Source organism: Sorex fumeus, unplaced genomic scaffold (assembly GCF_029834395.1).
Source record: "Sorex fumeus unplaced genomic scaffold, SorFum_2.1 ptg000128l, whole genome shotgun sequence".
Classification (NCBI taxonomy): Eukaryota; Metazoa; Chordata; class Mammalia; order Eulipotyphla; family Soricidae; genus Sorex; species Sorex fumeus.
Genome location: NW_026606185.1, coordinates 21,289,809 through 21,309,184, shown reverse-complemented (window position 1 = coordinate 21,309,184; position 19,376 = coordinate 21,289,809). Strand labels below are relative to the sequence as shown.

Here is a 19,376-nt window from a genome sequence, read left to right as displayed (position 1 = left end):
CTGGGAATCGAACCCGGGTCCGCCGCATGCAAGGCAAACGCCCTACCCGTTGTGCTATCACTCCAGCCCCAGGAACAATCTCTTTCAATTTAAATGTTTTTTTTTTTTTGGTTCAGATATCTTTCTTCATTGTAAAATGATGAAAACCTTGATGTGCTTTAAGTATGAATTGAAGTCTTTCGAAGGACATTTCACTTTTAATGTTACCATGAATGTGATGTAAATGACTTCTGAAAAAAAATTCTGCTGATTGAAAAAGCTTACGTGAAACTGCACAATGCTTCATAAAAAGGGTACGAACTAAATGCAGGACAGAAATACTTGGTAGCAAATGGAATCTTTGTTGATCTTCTCTTAAGATTTCAATTGCTTTTCCTTGAAAAGAAGACAAAAAGGAAAAGAGAGCCTACCCACACCGTTCCCGCTACTTTCAGAGATCTGGGACACCCCCAGCAGTCATTTATAGTCAAAGAGAAGGATTTCACTGAATCCCCTCCCACACTTTGCATATTCCTTGATAAACAGTATGAAGCTGCCTAGAATTCATTCCCCAGATGAAAAACAGCAAGAACAGAAATATTAGCCGAGCATTCAAGAGGACCCCCGTCTGAGGTTTGATTTTGAATGAAGAGCGAGTGTCAGACACACATTGCATTGAGCATGCTGGTCAAACCCTTCACATTCCAGATGCACAAGAATGCAGGCACACACCCCGCCCCACCGCTGCACCCCAAACGGCTCTCTGCACGCACAAGTCTTAACACAGTTACAACAAAGCATGCTCCCAAGCCTTGAAGCGTTAACAGTCGACAGCCGTAGCCTATAAACTGTCAGAAGATGCTGACGCAGCAGTGAAAGTGGGCCTGACCTCGGGTCCCCACGGCGACTCCAGAAAACTTCCTAGGAGTCCCAGTGATGGAAGGAAATCAGTCTGCTCCTCCCATCCCACCCCTCCCCCGCTGTCAGTACGCTTCCTGCCCTCGGTTCCTCACTCCCACCTTTAGAGCCGAAAGCTCTGCTGCTCAGTGGTGCCCCCTAGTGAGCGTGTTTAAACTGTCCTCTATTTCCTGGCTTCCACATCTTTTCGTTTCATTCCCTCCCTCCTTTTTGTTGTGAGTGGAAGGCTGTGTGTGTAAGTCAGGCAGGCAATTTAAAGCTCTGACTTCAAAGTCAGTCCTTGATAAAAGACTGGAACAGCTCAGGGTTGGCCAATCGTTATCTGGGATTCTATAGATAATTAACTAAACCTCAGCGCTCATTTGTCCGCTGGGAGTTTCAGCAGCCAAGGTCATCCTCAGGTCCGGCTTAGTTTCGTTGCCTGGTCTCTTCTGTTTTGTTAAGTGGGAGAAGTTTGAATCGTTCCCATAGAATTCCGTTTGGCCCTGTAGAAGAGCGTGAATTCCCGCCTGACCTTGCAGGAGGTTTGGGCCAGGCCCTGGGCCTGCTTTTACTCGGGCAGAACACGCTGCCTGCATCTCCTGCTCCTTACTTCAGAGTATCAGCGCACTGGCTGTTATGAGCGTCAGAAATCTTGCCATTTCACTGTGTTTCATAAGATGTGTGGATTCAATCCAAAAAGGAGACAGAAGTGTCCCCCGACCCTTGGCAGCTGATGCTTCCAAATCACTAAACAATTGTCTCCCTGTCTCCCAGATGCTGCCCGTGCAGTCCCTTTGCTGATGTCCAACACGTGGCCTCTGCTCTCCAGAGTCCCTGGTGTTTGTTCACTCCCCACCTCCATGCAGTGCCCCTCCATCAAGCCGCAGACCCCTTTGAGCTTGAAACTCACCTTAACACCACCACCTCTTCCAAGGAGCAACTCTGGAAAGAGGGGATGGAGAAACCTTCCAAGCCTGAGATGAGAACAGACACTTCCCGCTCAAACAAAGACAGAAACTTACAAAACCACACATTCTGTGCTTTTGAATTATTTGCACCTCCGAGGGAAACGAGATAAATTTTTTTTTGTTTTTAATAAGTTTTGGGGTCATACCTGGAGATGCCCAGGGGTTACTCCTGGCTCTGCACCCAAGAATCACTCCCAGCAGCACTTGGAGAACCATATCGGATGCCAGGGAGTGAACCCCGGTCAGGTGCAGGTAAGCGATTAATGCACTGTACTATAGCTATAGCTTCACAAGATCAATTTTATACCAATTACCAATGAATCATTATGCATAATAATTTCTTTAAAAAAATTTAAAACAAATTTTTCTTGGGGATCTCTCAAAAATGTTCTTTCTCTCTCACTGATCCTTCTTTTCGGTTTTGCCCAACTCAGAGGGATAGCCACACAGAAATATGGATGCCACAAAAGGAAGCTGGTGGTTGCAATTCCTCTGGATGGTACCTCAATTGCCTAGGAAAAATGGCATTTGAGGTTGATAAATGCCTTACCCACTTACTTTTCTCACCATGAAGCTTTAACGACTCCATGCTAATATACTTTCTGGGCAAATGTATCTTCTATCATCGGAGCAAGGAACTAAAATACTCCAGAGAAGGATTTTTTTCTGAATGGACAGTAGGGGAAATGGGGAAAGGGTCCCCCAAAAGGCTCAATGTTCAGCCTGAACAAGGCAGTTGAACAAAGGATCTACAAAGAGTATGAGACCAGTGGCTGTCCTATCAGGAAACAGATACAACATGTTTTCTCCTAAGCGCTGCCCTTTGTTGGGGGTCAGGGTTAAGGCCACGTAAGGAGCACCAAGAGACTTGTGGCATAAAATGACAAGAATGAGGAGAAACACAGATGGAATGGTGTCAGCTGGCAATCAGAACATGGCATCAAACACCACTGCCACAGAAGCTTTCTAGCTGCAAAGCCACGCTATGCAACCTTTAAGCAGAAGACATCATTGACTTTGCAGCTGTAAGAACGTACCTTCCACTGCAGAACTCAGTTTTATGACACCTTGAATAAAAACAAAAAGTGGCAGTTATATGAAGGCCCCAAGTTACTTTTCCCAGTCTTCTCATGACGCACACAATCTTCAGATTGGGATTTAAGGGAGTAGGTAGGAGAGGGGGCTGGGATCCCAAGAGTATAACTCAAATATATATCAACTTCAAAAGAGGAAAAAAGAAATTTATTTTAGAATTTGGGGACACACCTGGGTTTCCTGAGGCTCATTGTTTGGGGGATCACTCCCAGCAGTGTTTGGGGTACCTTGTGGTGCCAGGAAAAAAGCCTGGGGCTCTCACATGCAAAACATGCATCCCCACACTTTGAACTCTCTGCCTGGCCCTGAATAATTTCCAGTCCTTGATTAGAGATTATGAATGTTTTCATTCCTCCTCCCCCTTGCTTCAAACAATTTTGAGAGTGATTCCCTGCAATGAGGGGTCTCGGTTGGGGATGAAACAAAGGTGAACTCTGAGTGATTGTTTCTGTAGATAAATGACACAGATTGGGAAAACTTCATTCAACATGGCGTTGGTTTTTAGCACTCTCTATTTAATATTGTACACGGAGATGTTTTCATACGTGTTGGGACAGAAACCATGGAGTTGAGGCAGTGCCCAAAGGGCTGGAGACCCCGGTTTCATCCTCAGACACCACATGGACTCTTGAGTGCCACTGGGATGCCTTTTTTCCCCGGCCCCAAGAAGGAAAGAAACAACAACAACAAAACTAGCCACCACCACCACCTACAAACCCATGGTATGATCTAGCAACTTCTTTCTTCTTTCTCTGAGGGTTTAGCTGAGGAAGTCTAATTGTTCCTGACGCATCCAGATATTTTTCCCCTGATTTGATTATTATGCACCGTTCAGTGAATTTAAAGGTGAAAATGCTAAACTAAAAGAACTCACACCTATTCCAATAATTTTATTTAAAAAGCATTTGTTTTGAAGTCAGAATTTTATGTAAATAACATTCCCCAAATTCTATGTTTGAAGAAGATAACCATGTTACTAGAGGATGAACAAAAATGTTTACAGTATTTCTTTAAAACTGGAGGGATTTCAAATTTAAAATAGAAAAAAATCCCTTTTAACATGGTTCAACAAATTGGTATCAGCATGAACACACATGATTTGAGCAGGTCTTGTTCATAAGGAGACAAACAGGCTCTCCAGCATAACTTGCTAACAAACTTGCTACTTAATTTTTTCCTTTTTCTTGCAGAAATAGTAGTGTCAGGTGAGATTAATGAAGGATTTTAATGAGTGTATATACAGCGTGCATATACTGCATGTGTGTTTATTATAAATTTCATTGAAACATACCATAAATAATAATAAAACATGTAGTATTCTAAGTTTCACAGAGCTGGTTCATTTTCACAAAATGCTTTAAAAATATTATTTTGGCCAAACTCTTGTATCCACAGGCAGCAATTTAACATGATTTGATAAAATCTTGCATTAAATTAAACCCTAATATACTCTTTCTTTCCAATATATTTATCATTAGTACCTCTTTTATCTCATCTATTGTTAAATGATTCTTTGCACTTTTACATAATTTATTTTGAATAAGTTAGAACTGCTTTCAGTTTCAATACTATGTAAATACATGCATGCTCTATTTCAGACTAACAGCTTGCCTTTACTGAGCATAGAACTGTGAAGAGATGGTTGATAGCAATATTTTTATGTAATATTCCTATCATGCAAGTACAGTGAATAGAAGTAAACTTAAGAGCACAGTAGCAAAGCATAGTCAAATGATTGTGGAGTAGAATCTTTGGTATTTATTGTTTCAGTTGTTAACATAATTTCATTGCAAGCTCTTACATTTAATTTGCAATAATATCTGTGTTAATAATGTGCTCACAGAAGTCCTGAAAACATAACTTTTGGCTCATGAAAACAGATATAAATGTATCAAACAACAAGTTTATTTCTGAATGCTTTCTGAAATATTTACAATTTCCCCCAATTTAATAATTATGCCCCATTCACAGCGGGTAGGGCGTCTGCCTTGCACGCAGCCAACATGGCCGACCCGAGTTCGATTCCTCCGCCCCTCTCGGAGAGCCCGGCAAGCTACCGAGAGTATCTCACCCGCACGGCGGAGCCTGGCAAGCTCCCCGTGACATATTCGATATGCCAAACAGAGTAACAACAAAGTCTCCAATGGAGACGTTACTGGGCCCACTCGAGCAAATCGACGATCAACGGGAGGGCCTTTACTTTTTACTTTTACTTTACTTCAGTGAATTTAAAGGTGAAAATGCTAAACTAAGAGAAATTACACCTATTCCAATAGTTTTATTTAAAAAGCATTTGTTTTGAAGTCACACGTCAAATATGAGTATACCTAGGATCCATGATTATTTCATCAGTCATTTAAAAACTGAAAAATTGTCATACATGAACATATACTACACATAGGGGACCTTGGAATTAACAGTCTTTGACAATTAATAAGAGCATCATCTAAATGGCCCTGACATTCTTTCGGTCAGTCAACTATGCCAAGTGGTATGAGTCTCTGACTTATTAAGCAAAATCTGTGTTTAAAAAAGCTGTGGAATAGAGAGGGGATTGATTATGATACTTATTTATTTTTACAGTCACATTTATTTTTGTGTATAATCATAGTGTTAGCAATTGTCGAAAGAACATGTTCCCTAATTAATCAATAGAAAGAAACAGCTTTTCTATAAGCAAAACAGAAACATCTAAGGAAATTCTTATGGGGGATGTAGGTGGGGATGGATCGGAGCCCAGTAATGCATCTTTGAGTAGGGACAGAAAGAAGAATAAAAGTATGATTTTGGAACTCTAATTATAAATATTTTAATTAAAATGTGAGTGATTCACTAGTTTCATGTGGGCTTCTCTAATTTCTTGATACTCCCAATCAACTTTTGCTTAGAGTAAGCTAGGTCTTTATAATGCAAAGAACCTGTGGTATGGTGAAAATTTACAATTAGTGAATTAGTTAAATCTAGCTAGTTAATAGCTAACAAGAATATCATACAAAACACAAGGGAGAGATTTATCTTAATCTTATAATGTGATAGTAGAATAATTTGAACATTTACAAAGTGATTGATGTTGATGCTAGAAAGCTGCACATAATAATGCTGACTTCCAGGACGCACAACAGACATTATCTGATGAATGGCTGACATTGACATTGCCTGTAATTCAGGGAAAGCCGTAGCATATACATGTATGTATATACACACACAGTGGACCCTACCTTCCTCTATCCCTGTTTAATTCTTCAGAATCTAGAAAAATGCTTAACAATAAAATAGAAAGAGAGAATAGCATAAGAAAACCAGTTGTTCTTCCTTCAGCTCGATACCCTTAACATAGCAAAATTCCTAATTTTGTGGGAGATTAATGCAGACCAGGCCCATTTTCTTTCTTTTGGATCAAACCCGGCAATGCATGGGGTTTACTTCTGGCTCATGCAATCAGGAATTACTCCTGGCCGTGCTCAAGGGACCATATGGGATGCTGGGAATAGAACCCGGGTTGGCCATGTGCAAGGCAAATGCCCTACCCGCTGTGCTATTGCTCCAGCCCAGGCCCATTTTTTTTCTTTTTTTTTCATTTTTTATAATTTTATTTATTGAATCACCATGAGAGCGGTTACAAAGCTTTCGGGTCTAAGTCTTGGTCATATAATGAAACACCCGTACCTTCACCAGTGCCCATTTTCCACCCCCAACAACCCCAGTATACCCCCATCTCACACCCTCCCCCTACCTGTGGGGTAGATGATTTCCACATTACTCTCTCTATATGTATATGATCACATTCAATATTTTGACACCAGACCCACCATTATTATTTGAGATTTTACCCCAATACTCAGATCTGCTGAAAAGGCAACAGTAGACAATTTGTTTTATATTGCTGTTTATGAATAACATATGATGTCGTGTGGCTGCAATAGTGGCCATGCAATTTTGAAATTTCAAAATTTTAACACTTAAATCTGGAGGTATTTCTGCCAAAACCTGCTGGGTTCCGAGATTTGTTCCTGAGTCTCTGGGATCATGGCCGTTAAACAGCTTGATGAGGGGCCAAAGCTGTTCATGGGTGGTGACTTGGGGTCTCGTTGGGGTGGGGAGGAAAAGGCTGGCTCCACCCCCATCCTGTGAGGACCTGCGTGTCTCGTCACTGAGGGCCCAAACCTGACTGTCCAGTGGTCTCTGGAGGACATCAGGCAGCAAGTCACTAAGGGGGAGCAGGCAGAGGGACAACACCCTTTACCTCCTGGGGTTGCCTGGTGACAGTAACCTACTGTGGGGTCTGGACGCATTTCTTCCAAAAGCCACTGGGTTTTGAGATTTGTTTCTGAGTCTCTGGGATCATGGCCATTAAGCAGCTTGATCAAGAACCAGAAAGGCCGTTCACAGGCCATGACTCGGGGTCTTCTTGGGGTGGGGAGGAAAGGACCAGCTCCACCCCCATCCCGTGAGGCCCTGCGTGTCTCATCACTGAGGGCCCAAACCTGACTGTCCAGTGGCTTCTGGAGGATGGCAGCCATTGGGCCGCCAGGGGGAACAGGCCAAGGCACGAAACTTATTCCCACCTGGGGTGGCCCAGAGCCGGTAACCTACTGCAGGAACCGGATGCATTTCTGCCAAAAGCTGTTGGGTTTCGAGATTTGTTTCTGAGTCTCTGGGATCATGGCCATTAAGCAGTTTGATCAGGAACCAGAGAGGCCATGCCTCCAATTATATAGCTAAGCCGGAGGTGGTTTGTAGGTGTGTCTCCCACATACCTAACTTTTGGCCGTTTACTTTCTTGGTAACTTTGCCCCAAGTTTTTGGGGTCTGGCCAAAGGCACAGCAGCAATTTGGGGGTATCTGGAAGTCTGAAGGCGCCATCAGGCTGCTGATGCACTCGCCTCACAGGTACAGATTGACCTGCTGGCGGCAGCATACCCTCACCAGGCCCATTTTCTTCTACCAAAAAACCAATCACTCATCAGGGATACTTTCTGCTGTGTTTCTCTATTAAAAAGAAAATTATTCTAAACTCTTTCTTTTTACTTATAATTGATTTTAAGTGATATAATTCTTAGGAGACAGGGCAAGATTCATGCTACAGTTTGAACAAATGAGCAATTCAGACTTATTAAAGGTCTCCAGGGATATGTTATTGTTGAAATGCCCATAAAATTTAATCCTGGCCATGAAGGTTCTTGAAGGATTGGTCTCTGGAAAATATTCAGGATAGACCTCCCCAAGACATGAGGGTCACATTAGCATGTGGATTTTTTTGAACTGAGGTCAACTGAGATCCTGCAGTGTCAACAAAAACTTTTACAAAGTCAGGGATCCTACACAGAATTAGGTCTCTTAGCAGAAATGTCCTTCAATCAGAGATGTCTCTCTCTGTATGGCAAAACAAACACCCAATTAAAGAACCTCTTCTCTGTCATATGAGTTCTTGTCCTAGGTTCCCTTCCTCTCTATTTGTAGCTTCAAGCCCCTGACCCACTTTCCAGATCAGAATATATACCCCAATAGTGCCTAATAGGCTTTGAAAACTGATTTTGAAAAATGAGATTCCCTGCACTACTTAATTAAATGTGATCCGCCCCCCTGCCACTCCCCCAATTGTCTGATGTACTTTTTTGTTTGTTTTTGGGCCACACCCAAAAATGCTCAGGGGTTACTCCTGGCTCTGCACTCAGAAATTGCTCCTGGCAGTGTTCAGGGGAACATATGGGATGTCAGGGACTGAATCCAGGTTGGCCACAGGCAAGGCAAACGCCCTACCTGCTGTACAACTGCTTCAGCCCTTCTGTCTGATGGGCTTTTGATTACTCAGTCAGTTGAAGAAGAAACTAGAGGGTTGGAAGATATTTCGTCTCCTCGTTATATGGTATATTTATGTCAGCTTTGCTATTCCTTCAATTTCCTTTCAAATGACTTGCTGCCTTATTCAAGAGGCCTCAGTGATTTCTGTCTTGGTATTTTGCAATGTTAATTCCTTTCTGCCTCCTAATTGGTCTGGTTTGGGGGTTCACTAACTAGCAAGATCTTCCTATCACTAGTTTTTTTACTCCTATCAAATATCATTTTCCAGAGTTCATCCTTGACTACTGTTCAATCATGTGTTGCTGGATGTGATACATTTTGAGAAATGTGCTATTAGGGAATTTCATGATGATGCAAATACCATAGAGTGTATTTACACAAGCCTAGATGGCAGAGTGACCCCACCGAGGCAATGTTGATATAGCCTACTGAGAACACCGATACATATGCAGCCAGTCATTGATAGAAATTTTAAGGGACAAGTTACTACATCCAGAAAAAACTCAGTAATAATTATCTAACTAAACTCTCTTTTTTCATTTTACAGTAGTACCTACCACTGCTTGAAGTCATCTCATTCATTTATGATTAAGTTACTTGTTCAAATCATTCTCTCTCATTAAAATATATACAGAATTAGAGCAGGGACCTTATCTGATACGTTCTGGTTATTGTCTTGGCTAGAATAGTACCTGGCATAGAGTTATACACAATATTTATTAAATGAATAAGTGATCTTCCCCAAGTGTTTCCAAAAGTTCTAAAAGAGGACTTAAAAAATCAACTCCAGGAAATGTAATTCAAATAAGTTGTCATTGTTGGCGGGTGTGTGTGTGTGTGGGTAGGGGGGTAGGTGCTGATGCTGTGGTTTGGGCCACACATCACTGCAGGGGAATTCTTTCTGCTTTGTGTTTGGGGGCTAACCCTGGTGATACTTGATACTTGGTGACTTTTCCGTACCAGGGGTTGAACCAGGGTTGACTACTTGCAACGCAAGCACCTTAACCCCTATATTATCATGCTGGCGCCTCAAACATGTTGTTTTATCTGTATTTTATTGAGCAGAGTTCTCAGATTTTACTTACACTGACCACTTTTTTTTTCTTTGCTTTTTGGGTCACACCTGGCGATGCACAGGGGTTACTCCTGGCTCTGCACTCGGGAATTATCCCTGGTGGTGCTCAGGGGACCATATGGGATGCTGGAATGGAACCTGGGTCGGCCGCTTGCAAGGCAGACACCCTACCCGCTGTGCTATTGCTCCAGCCCCACACACTGACCACTTTTATCTCCACTCAGAGGCTGGTTTTCATTGAGGTCAGTGAACATTGGCATCAGAAGTGAATATACACTTTTTACAGTTGATATTTAAGTTTTAGCATTACAGCCATATTTACAGCATTCAGCCGAAGAGAAGGACAACATGGAGGGGGGGATCCACAGACCCCGAAGGAAAAAAAAAAACAGGTTCCAAAAAGAGCCGAGATCATCGGGAAGTCCCAGATGGGGTAGGTACCGCATCCCGCCTCCCCCAGATGGAACTCCGGTGACCAGAAGCCTCTACAAGCACAGCTCGAGTATGCGGGAACTAGGACTTTTCCTCAAAACTGCGCGGCCACTTATGCGGCCGCGCGACATCTCTCTATATACAAAGTGATCCATGGGAAGTAAACCACCCAACGTTTCTCTCTGAAAATCATAGTTAAGTTTGGAGCACAGCCACAACCCCGGAAACACAAGGACTTAATGCATAACCCAGCAGCTTGGAGCAGAAAAGTGAACAGGCTATGCGTTAATCCAGGCCATCATGTCTGTCCGGAGGGGAAAGGGTGTTGCCCCATTCGCCCTCTCCTCTCTGGAAAGAAAGATGGCGGCCACATGGGAGCCTTGTGGACAGCAGGCATGAGCCGGGGGAGTGGGGGCGATTAAAACCTCATGGGAAGGGGGGCGTTCCGGTCTGTCCTTCACACCCTACCGAGGTCACCAGTTGCCCCCCACGAGCGGCTCTCCAACACGGCCACAGCCCCAGAAGCACAAGGACTTAATGCAGAACCCGACAGCTTGGAGCAGAAAAGTGAAAGGACTATGCGTTAATCCAGGCCATCATGTCTGTCCGGAGGGGAAAGGGTGTTGCCCCAGTCGCCTTCTCCTCTCTGGAAAGAAAGATGGCGGCCGCATGGGAGCCTTGTGGACAGCAGGTATGAGCCGGGGGACTGGGGGCGACTAAAACCTCATGGGAAGGGGGGCGTCTCGGTCCGCCCTTCACGCCCTACCGAGGCCACCAGTTGCCCCCCACTAGCGGCTCTCTAGCACGGCCACGACTCCAGAGCACAGAAACCAATTTCTTAACTATCTGACTTTCAGTAGAAATACTTCCAGGGTCAATAAGTAAAATAGCAGAAATCCAAAACCAACATTTAATTCTTGAACCCAGCTGTAGAAAGCAAATCACTTCACAATGCTTTTTCAGTATGTCTGATTTGGGGGGGGGGGGTAAACTCTAAATAATAGTGGTGAATCTTTTATTGAAACAATGAATCTAATCAAAGCAGATAGAGTGTTAACTAGAATTCATCTGCCCCACAGGGACTGGGAGGGGTGGGGGGTGGGGTTTTATTGGGGTTCTTCATGGTAAAAAATAAGTATTGGTAAAGGGAAATGTGTTTGATATTTGCATGACTGAGACCTAAACCTGAAAGCTTTGTAACCTTCCCCACGGTGATTCAATAAATAAATAAATAAATTTAAAAAAAAAAAGAAAAAAAAGTTTTAGCATTACAATGCTAAAAATGTCCAAAAGACCGCCTTTTTCCCCCTTGTTGGAATGGTGGCCATCACCTCAGAGCCTATTGGACAGTCAGGTATGAGCCGTCAGTGAGGGGGCAACTGTGGCCTCATGGGATGGGGGGTGGAACTGGTGCCCCGCCAAGACCACAAGTTGCCCCCCACGAGCGGCTCTCTGGCACGGCCATGACCCTATAGGCACACAAACCAATCTCAGAACTATGTGGCTTTTGGCAGAAATCCCTCCAGACTTAATTAGTAAAATATCAGAAATCCAAAATCATATGCTCTTCATAACCAGCAATAGAAAACAAATTATTTCACGATGCCTTTTCAGCAGGTCTGGTTGTTGGGGGAAAATTCCAAATAATAATGATGCATATTTTGTCGAAATAATGAATGTAATCAGAGCAGTGAGAGAGAGTTAAGTGGAAATCATCTGCCTTACAGGCAGGGGGAGGGGTGAGATGGGCAGTATTGGGGTTCTTGGTGGTGGAAAATATGCACTGGTGAAGGGATGGGTTTTTGATCTTAAACCTGAAAGCTTTGTAACTGTTCTCACGGTGATTCAGTAAATAAATTAAAAAAAATTACACAATAAGAGTTAAAAGCATTTGCAAATAAGCTAGGATTGATAAACACAATAACAGAATCAAGGAGTGATTGTAGAAAAAAAATGTTCAAAAGAAAAATTTTATCAACTACTTGAAGACAAGGTTATATCCTAAATAGACATCAGTAAATATTTGCTAATTATATATTCATTTATCTCTAGAAACTGCATTTCTCTTTTCTCTACTAGCATCATTTGAGGTCAAATTATCATAGCAGTGTTCACATAGATTTGTATGATAAGACCCAGATAGAGAAAGAGGAACTGAGAAAGAACTATTCAGTGCTTAACATTCTCTTTTTAGTGCATTCTCATATTTCAGCTGGAGAGATCTCAACAAAAGGCACATTTAGTTATGTGATATCCCACACCCCTTTAAAATTCACAAATGGCTTTTCATTATTCTTAAGTGAAGATTTAACATGATTTGTAAAGCCCTCATGATGATGATGTCACCCATGACAGATTTTAAAATGGCCATAATTTCTTCCATACATATCCATAGAAAGGAGGTGGCTATTACTCCTCTTTTCAGGGGGATGAGGGGGGTCACACTCGGTTGTACTAAGGGATCACTCCTGACAGCCTCAGGGGACTATATGGGAAGCCAGAAATCAAACACGGGTTGGCTGTGTGCAAGGCAACCACCCTACCTGCTGTATTATCCTTGGGTCCATAGACCCCATCTTGTTGACCTTAACAAACTCTATTACTGCTTGCAGTTTTATGAAACAGTGGAGATGATGTGCTTCCAGTGTTTGTACCCAGACCTCAGAAGATGGGTGGCTTCTTCCTATCTCTGGGAGTGCTGCATCTGGAACCTGGAGATAATTGATCGCTAGGTCATCTGTAAATGCAAGCTGTACTAGCATCTGGTCTGGACTTCAATCCTGGACAGAGGAAAGAGGCTAGGAGGCTTTGAGGAAATTTGATGAAGCTTTGGAGAACACAGAAAAAATGTATTCAGGGATTGGAAAAAAGGCACTCTTTTGAGTATTGGCAGGAAGTTTGGCAACCTTTTCAACTGTAGTCACATAAAAAAAATTTACCCAGCAAATTTATAGTTTTACTAAGGAGATTTAATGACAGAATGCTTAAAGTACTAGTTAATTTTTCAAAAAAGTTGCAATGGTAAATATGTATTTTAAATATGTATTTTAAAAAGAAATGTTACTTTCAAGTAAAATCTAAAGAAAGTATTGAGCTAGTAAGGAGTACTGAGCTAGTATTTGTGGCTTAAAAAAATGCTGAAAGGGCTTCACATTTCTGGTCTTTTCAAAGACAAAAGGCACACATAGTGAAGATTATCTCAAGGGGGTGGCTATAAGTACTGGCCTTCCCCCTTATTTTGATTTTTATTTGTTTTAGGGCCACACCCAGGCCTAATGGTCCCCTCAGCACCATCAGGAGTGATCTCTGAGCACAGAGTGAGGAGTAAGCCCCAAGTAGAGCTGGGTGTGGCCCAAATAGAAAAAAACAAACCAACAAAACAAAGCAACTCCCTGCCCCCCCCCCAAAAGTTCTTATGAAATAAATTGTCCTAGAGAAAAATGTCAAAGCCTCATCAAAATGTGAACTTTATTGAGATGGTAACTTAGACCTCAAACTTGAACGAGATGAGATTCAGAAAGGCTTCTGAAAGAGAAAATATAATTTACTGCTGAGAGAAATGTAAATAAATCTGTGTTCAGAAAATGAACCATATTTGACTAAAGGTAATTTTACGTTATTTGAATTTGTCCCTATTATTATCTCTGTCACTGTTTCCTGATCTGTGTCTGCTTGATCAGTAGAATGTGATTCTTGTCACTATCTGGGAACGGTTCTTGAGACTTCCTATCTCTTCCTATCTCTGTCTGTCCCTGGAATCCCTGAGCTTCCATTTCTAGGAGTGGCAGGGGTGGTTGGGCCACACCCTGCAGTTCTTATGGGCTGTTTCTGTCTGTGTTCATGCAGCTGACTCCTGGCGTGCCTGACTGGTGGTGGCGGCTGGTGTGTGATGCCAGGGATTGAACCAGGGTCTTCTGCATACTCGCAAAGTGTCTTACCTCCTGCGCTATCTCTCTGATCCCTAATGCAAGTCTTGAAGCCACAGAGCTGGAGGTGTGAGTTTGGTATGTCTGTTGACAATCTCAAGTGAGCCATCCTCTCAGCCATGGAAAGAGAAGGGCAGTGTTCCCTGCCTTGTTCAGGATTGGTGTTCCCAAAACATGTCACTGTAAGTGGATGATTTGGGGTTCATTTTAATTGGGGTCCAGCAGGCACATAAGAAACATTTACTGCTCACTTAATTATTTAGCACAATAAAAATTGGGAGTCTTATCTAGAATTAGAGTTGTTATAGAAATGACCTTTCTATTTAGTAAGGCCAACATATCTACACAGCAAGGCAAACAACTAATGAATAATGTTTGGTCTTTATCACAGGCTTCACCCTCTTCTGGCCCAATGAGCTCTCTCTCCTATAAGCCCTGGCTCTGATCTACTTCTTATCCCAAGATATATGCACCCTCCAGCTTCTTTCTCCCCACACCCCACTCCCCTCTCAACACACACACTTTGAGTTACTGTCTTCAGAATCTACATCCTGGTACATTCCCTATTATCTATGTCCTTAAATTTGTTTTTCTCCTACTAATCTATTTGAAGTTAACTTAATTGCTTGACAGGCCTAAGAGGAACCGAGAGGGAAGTTGTTTCTTTCCTCCCAGACTAAACCAAGGTGTCAGCATATGAATGTTGCCAGCCTGGATCCCCTAATAATACCAACCTCCAACTGAATATGGGATGGAAGAATCACCTAGCTAAAACCCACAGAAATTTGATACCCATAAAATCACAGAATGTAACACTGTAGTTTTTCCAGCTACTGTGCTTTGGAGTAATAGGTTTTGTGGCATCAGGTAACTGGAATGGAAATGTTTACATTCTCTGTGCTCTCCACACTCAACCTCATCAAGCAGTCAGTTTTTTGAATTAACATGCTCCTCTCTGGCCTTTCTTGATCCTTCAGCTTTTGCTTATGACGATTTTTCTCACGGAAATTCTTCCTGTCCCTCTAGTTTCTTTGTTACATGAAGTAACAAAGAAACTGAAGTAATTTTCCCATCTGATCTTCCTTTTCTTCAAAGGAGTGGTCTCTGATTATTTCATTTATGGCTATCTCCACTTTTAGTAGGAAATCTTCTTGATAACAGAGAGCAAGACTCCCTTTGATCACCACTGAATTCCAGCGTGGCATGTGTCTGGACATAGTAAATGCTGAATAAATATTTGTCGAGTAGATGAGTGAAATATTTGATGCAGCTGAGAAGGGTTCCTTTCTCACTATGGCCTTTAATAACTCTACCACTACTTTCAATAACTCTCACACACTGGAAACATTTGGATTCAAAGCCATCATAACTGGGAAAAGAAAGAGTGACTTAACACAAGGCCACTGTCCCAGTCTTGCTTTTGACTGTGGTGGCAGCTCAGCACAATTCAGTTGCTGAAACTCCTTCTTCCAACCCCCTGTGCAGGTGAGGACAGGAGGCAGAGAGTTGCTTCTGGGCATGTGTGGGCACAGGAGTGCAGAGAGGAAAAAACAACCAGTGCCTGCTCACTGTTGCGTACTTGTTGGCGGATGTAAGATGAAAAAGGAAATTTCCTAAGAATCTCAAGGAAGATATGTGGCTCAGAATTAAAAATTCTTTCTGTATCGACTACCCCCTCCTCTAATCCTTCTCTCTCTCTCTTTCTTCAGAGTGCCAGGGACCAAACCTAGGGTCTCACACATGCAAGGCAGATGCTCTACCCCTGATTTTAACTTATCTTTAAGTTTAAATTTAGAAATACATTTTTGCTAGCTTTTACATCTTACTCTTCTAAGTAAAATTGGAGGAAATAAATGCTATGTATATAAGTGCTGATATCTAGATAAAGATTCCATTTCCTTGCATAAGCAAGTTTTACTTCTGCTTTGGGCGCCATACCTGGTGGTGCTCCCTGTTCCATGCTTGGGGTTCACTCCCAGAGGTGCTTGAGGGATCATGTAGTGCTGGGTATCAAGCCCAGGGTTCCAGCCTTATCCTGATGAGTGGGTGTCCTTAGCCTCTCTCCCCATTTTTTCCATAATCCCTAATTTGGGTTCTCTTCTTCTTCCTTCTCCTTCTCCTTCTCCTTCTCCTTCTCCTTCTCCTTCTCCTTCTCCTTCTCCTTCTTCTTCTTCTTCTTCTTCTTCTTCTTCTTTTTATTCTTTTCTTTTTGGGTCACACCCAGCAATGCATTCAAGAATTACTCAGGAATTACTCTTGGCACTGCTCAGGGGACCATATGGGATGCTGGGAATCGAATCCAGGTTGGCCGCATGCGAGGGTAACACCCTACCCACTGTGCTATTGCTTTAGTCCCTCTTCTTTTTAAATTTACTTTTCTATCAATATGGAGATTATTTTGAAATAGTTTTCCTTAAAAATTTTCCTTATTGGGCCTGGAGAGATAGCACAGGGATTAAGGAACTCACCTTGCATGTGGCTGACCTGAGTTCAATTCCTGGCACTGCATATGGTACCCTGAGAACCCTTAAGGGTGATCCCTGAGCACAGAGCTAGGAGCAATACTTGAACACTGCCAAAAGTGGCACAAACCTCTCCCTTTCTTCCTTCCTTCCTTCCTTCCTTCCTTCCTTCCTTCCTTCCTTCCTTCCTTCCTTCCTTGTGCTTGGCTTAGGGGACTGGAGCTTGGGAAATTAAACCCAGGGTCCTCCCTTCTACATTCTTTGTATTTTGCCTTCCAGTGTGGCTTCAGGGGTGTTCAGGGGGTGCTGGGGGCTACTCCTGACTACTCCCATCTACTGGGCTGGCAGTTCAGTGCTCTAGCCCGAGGATTTGGTGTTGCTCGGGCCCTTGGGCCCTGGGAGATGGTCTGGTGCTGGGTGGGCCCAGGCCCTGTGATGGACCCCTGGGCCATCCCCTCCACCCTTCTCCTCTATTTCTTTATTAGTTTTGATGTTTTTGCTGTGAGTGAAATAAACCCATGTCGCTGTAAATGTTCTACAGTCCTGCTCATTTCCACTTAATAACTTAAATAGTATTTCCCTTGGCTCCATTATTTTTCTCTTCACAACATTCTACAATCAGTCCACAGGACACTTGATGTGTGGGTTTAGCAGGGCTCCAGTTAGAAAGAAAGGAAGATCTCCACAGACTTCTGCTAGCCTGTCTTTCAAAAAAAAACCCCTGAGAGAGTATCTGGGCTACTTGTAGACAGACATCCACGATGCCATTTTCAGGAGCTCTCACACCCCGGGACTTTGCCCAGCTCCATTGCTTGGCTTCATCCTCCTTCCCTGAGTGTACAATACCGCACTTGTCCCTTTTGAACATGGAATAGATTAAAGAGCCGGGCAAGAGGCAGATGTAGGCACACCTTTGATCTCTCATCCTTGGGGGTTAAGGGAGGGCAGACACCTGGCGGCTGCAGCACTGGAAACAAAACACAGGCCCAGACTGGAATTACTTTAAAGGGGGCCCAGCTTGAGCTAAAGCGGCAGCTGGGTGACTGAAGGACGCGGAGGGAGGAGCGCCTGGGGATGGGATGGGTAGAGCACGGGGGAGGAGCGCCCGGGGAAGGGATGGGCTGAGCACGGAGGCGAGGGGGGAGCGGGGCGGAGGAGCTCCCGGGGATGGGCTGGCCTGAGCACGGAGGAGGAGCGCCCGGGGATGGGATGGGCAGAGCACGGTGGGAGGAACCCCGGCGGAGGGGTAGAGGATGCAACAGAGTGCGGACGACAAGATTCGGACTCGCGGGGGATTGGTTTGACCAACCATTGATTAGGCAACACTGAAAAGAACAGACGGCTGTAATGAGAAAGGGATTATTTCCCCCAAAATATTGCAAAAGAGCCGTGCAGAAATGCTGAGAAGCAATTTTGATGGCAATTTAGGAAGCTTCCAGAGAAAGGATTTAAAATTTTTTTTCTTAGCATTAGTCTCTTACTCTGGAGGCTTTCCCCTTTGCCCTGGGATGCCGTGGCTAGCAGAGATGTAGTGTTCTTCTGACTTTTGTTTAAACTGCACTGCCCCCTCGTGCCTGCAGGCTGCGTTACACCACTACACAGATTCATTCTTACGCATTCTTCCTGGTACTAAGTGCGTTCTTATTGGCATTTTTACGACAACGGAGCTGTATAAAGCTGCAGATTTCAATATTCTCTGGGGTACGTAATTTAAGTCTCAAATATAGACGCGGTTTGACATGTCATGAAATAAAGTGTGTGTGTGTGTGTGTGTGTGTGTGTGTAGTGTTGGAGGGTTGGACCCAGGGTCTCACATGTCTGAAGCATGCACTCTAACGTTGAGCCACATAGCCGGCCCATGAAATAATCGTTTGAAATCAAGAATCCTTTCCACCCTGAGTGCGATTTCCTGAGACTTTCAAGTAGCTCTTAAATCGATCAGATGCAAAGATGCCAGTTTTTAATATACAAGTGGTTAGGTGAGTGGCTACACACTCAACTCCCCATATGTTATTTATTTGGGGGGAGCTGAGCCACGTGGTCAGTACCCAGGAGAGCATATGTGTTGCAAGGCAAGTGCCTTCAAGCCTGCACTAGGTCTTTGCAAGCCAGGTTTGATCTCTGACATCACATGTTCTCCTGAGCACTGCCAGCAGCAACATTTCCCACCCGCTGAAAAGAGCCCCCCAAGTAAAGCCAGGCAAAACAAAACAAAAGGGAGAAAAGAAGACTACATCGCCATGAGGTATCCTCCAAGAGTGTCACCTTGCATCCATCCCTGCCAACGCTGAGCTGACCGATCTTTAAGGTGTGGGTCAAGGGCAGTCTTCTGTGACCCTGGTTCCTGGGGAGGGATTGACCACAGGCTCAGAAACTGGTTTTTCAGCTGAAGGCATTTGAGAATAGACTCACTCTAGCCCTAACTCTTCTTTACCTCAATGTTGGCAACCCTCTCCGGAGGTCTTTAGCCACTCAGCTGAGTCCTGATGTGAGGAGAAAGGTCACATCATGTGCCACCCTCAGGCCCTGAGTATCTTGTTTGAAGTCATTTGTGAGTGTCATTTCATCCCTCTCCTTTCCCTACTAAGGTGGCATAAGTAAGCCTCTACCTCTATCACCTTGTGGCTTATTTTTCTGTGAATTCCCATAGGCACACAGTAATAAGCTGCTTTTTCTCTTGTAAGTTTGTCTTTTATTAGTATATTTTAATTAATTTGTTTTTTTTTTTTGGGGGGGG

At 43.5% G+C, this 19,376-nt stretch overlaps 1 protein-coding gene across 11 annotated transcripts in view; it reads right to left on the bottom strand.

Moving 5' to 3' along the window:
* Nucleotides 1–19,376, bottom strand: part of DLGAP1 (DLG associated protein 1) — a 511,134-nt gene that overhangs the window by 147,361 nt on the left and 344,397 nt on the right. For 5 of the 11 annotated variants that reach the window (XM_056138347.1, XM_056138349.1, XM_056138351.1 and 2 more), the window contains one exon: nucleotides 2,885–2,914. The exons of the other annotated variants lie outside the window; for them this stretch is intronic. In XM_056138347.1, the coding sequence (XP_055994322.1) occupies nucleotides 2,885–2,914 (30 nt within the window). The remainder of the gene's footprint in view (nucleotides 1–2,884; nucleotides 2,915–19,376) is intronic. 11 annotated transcript variants of the gene reach the window in all.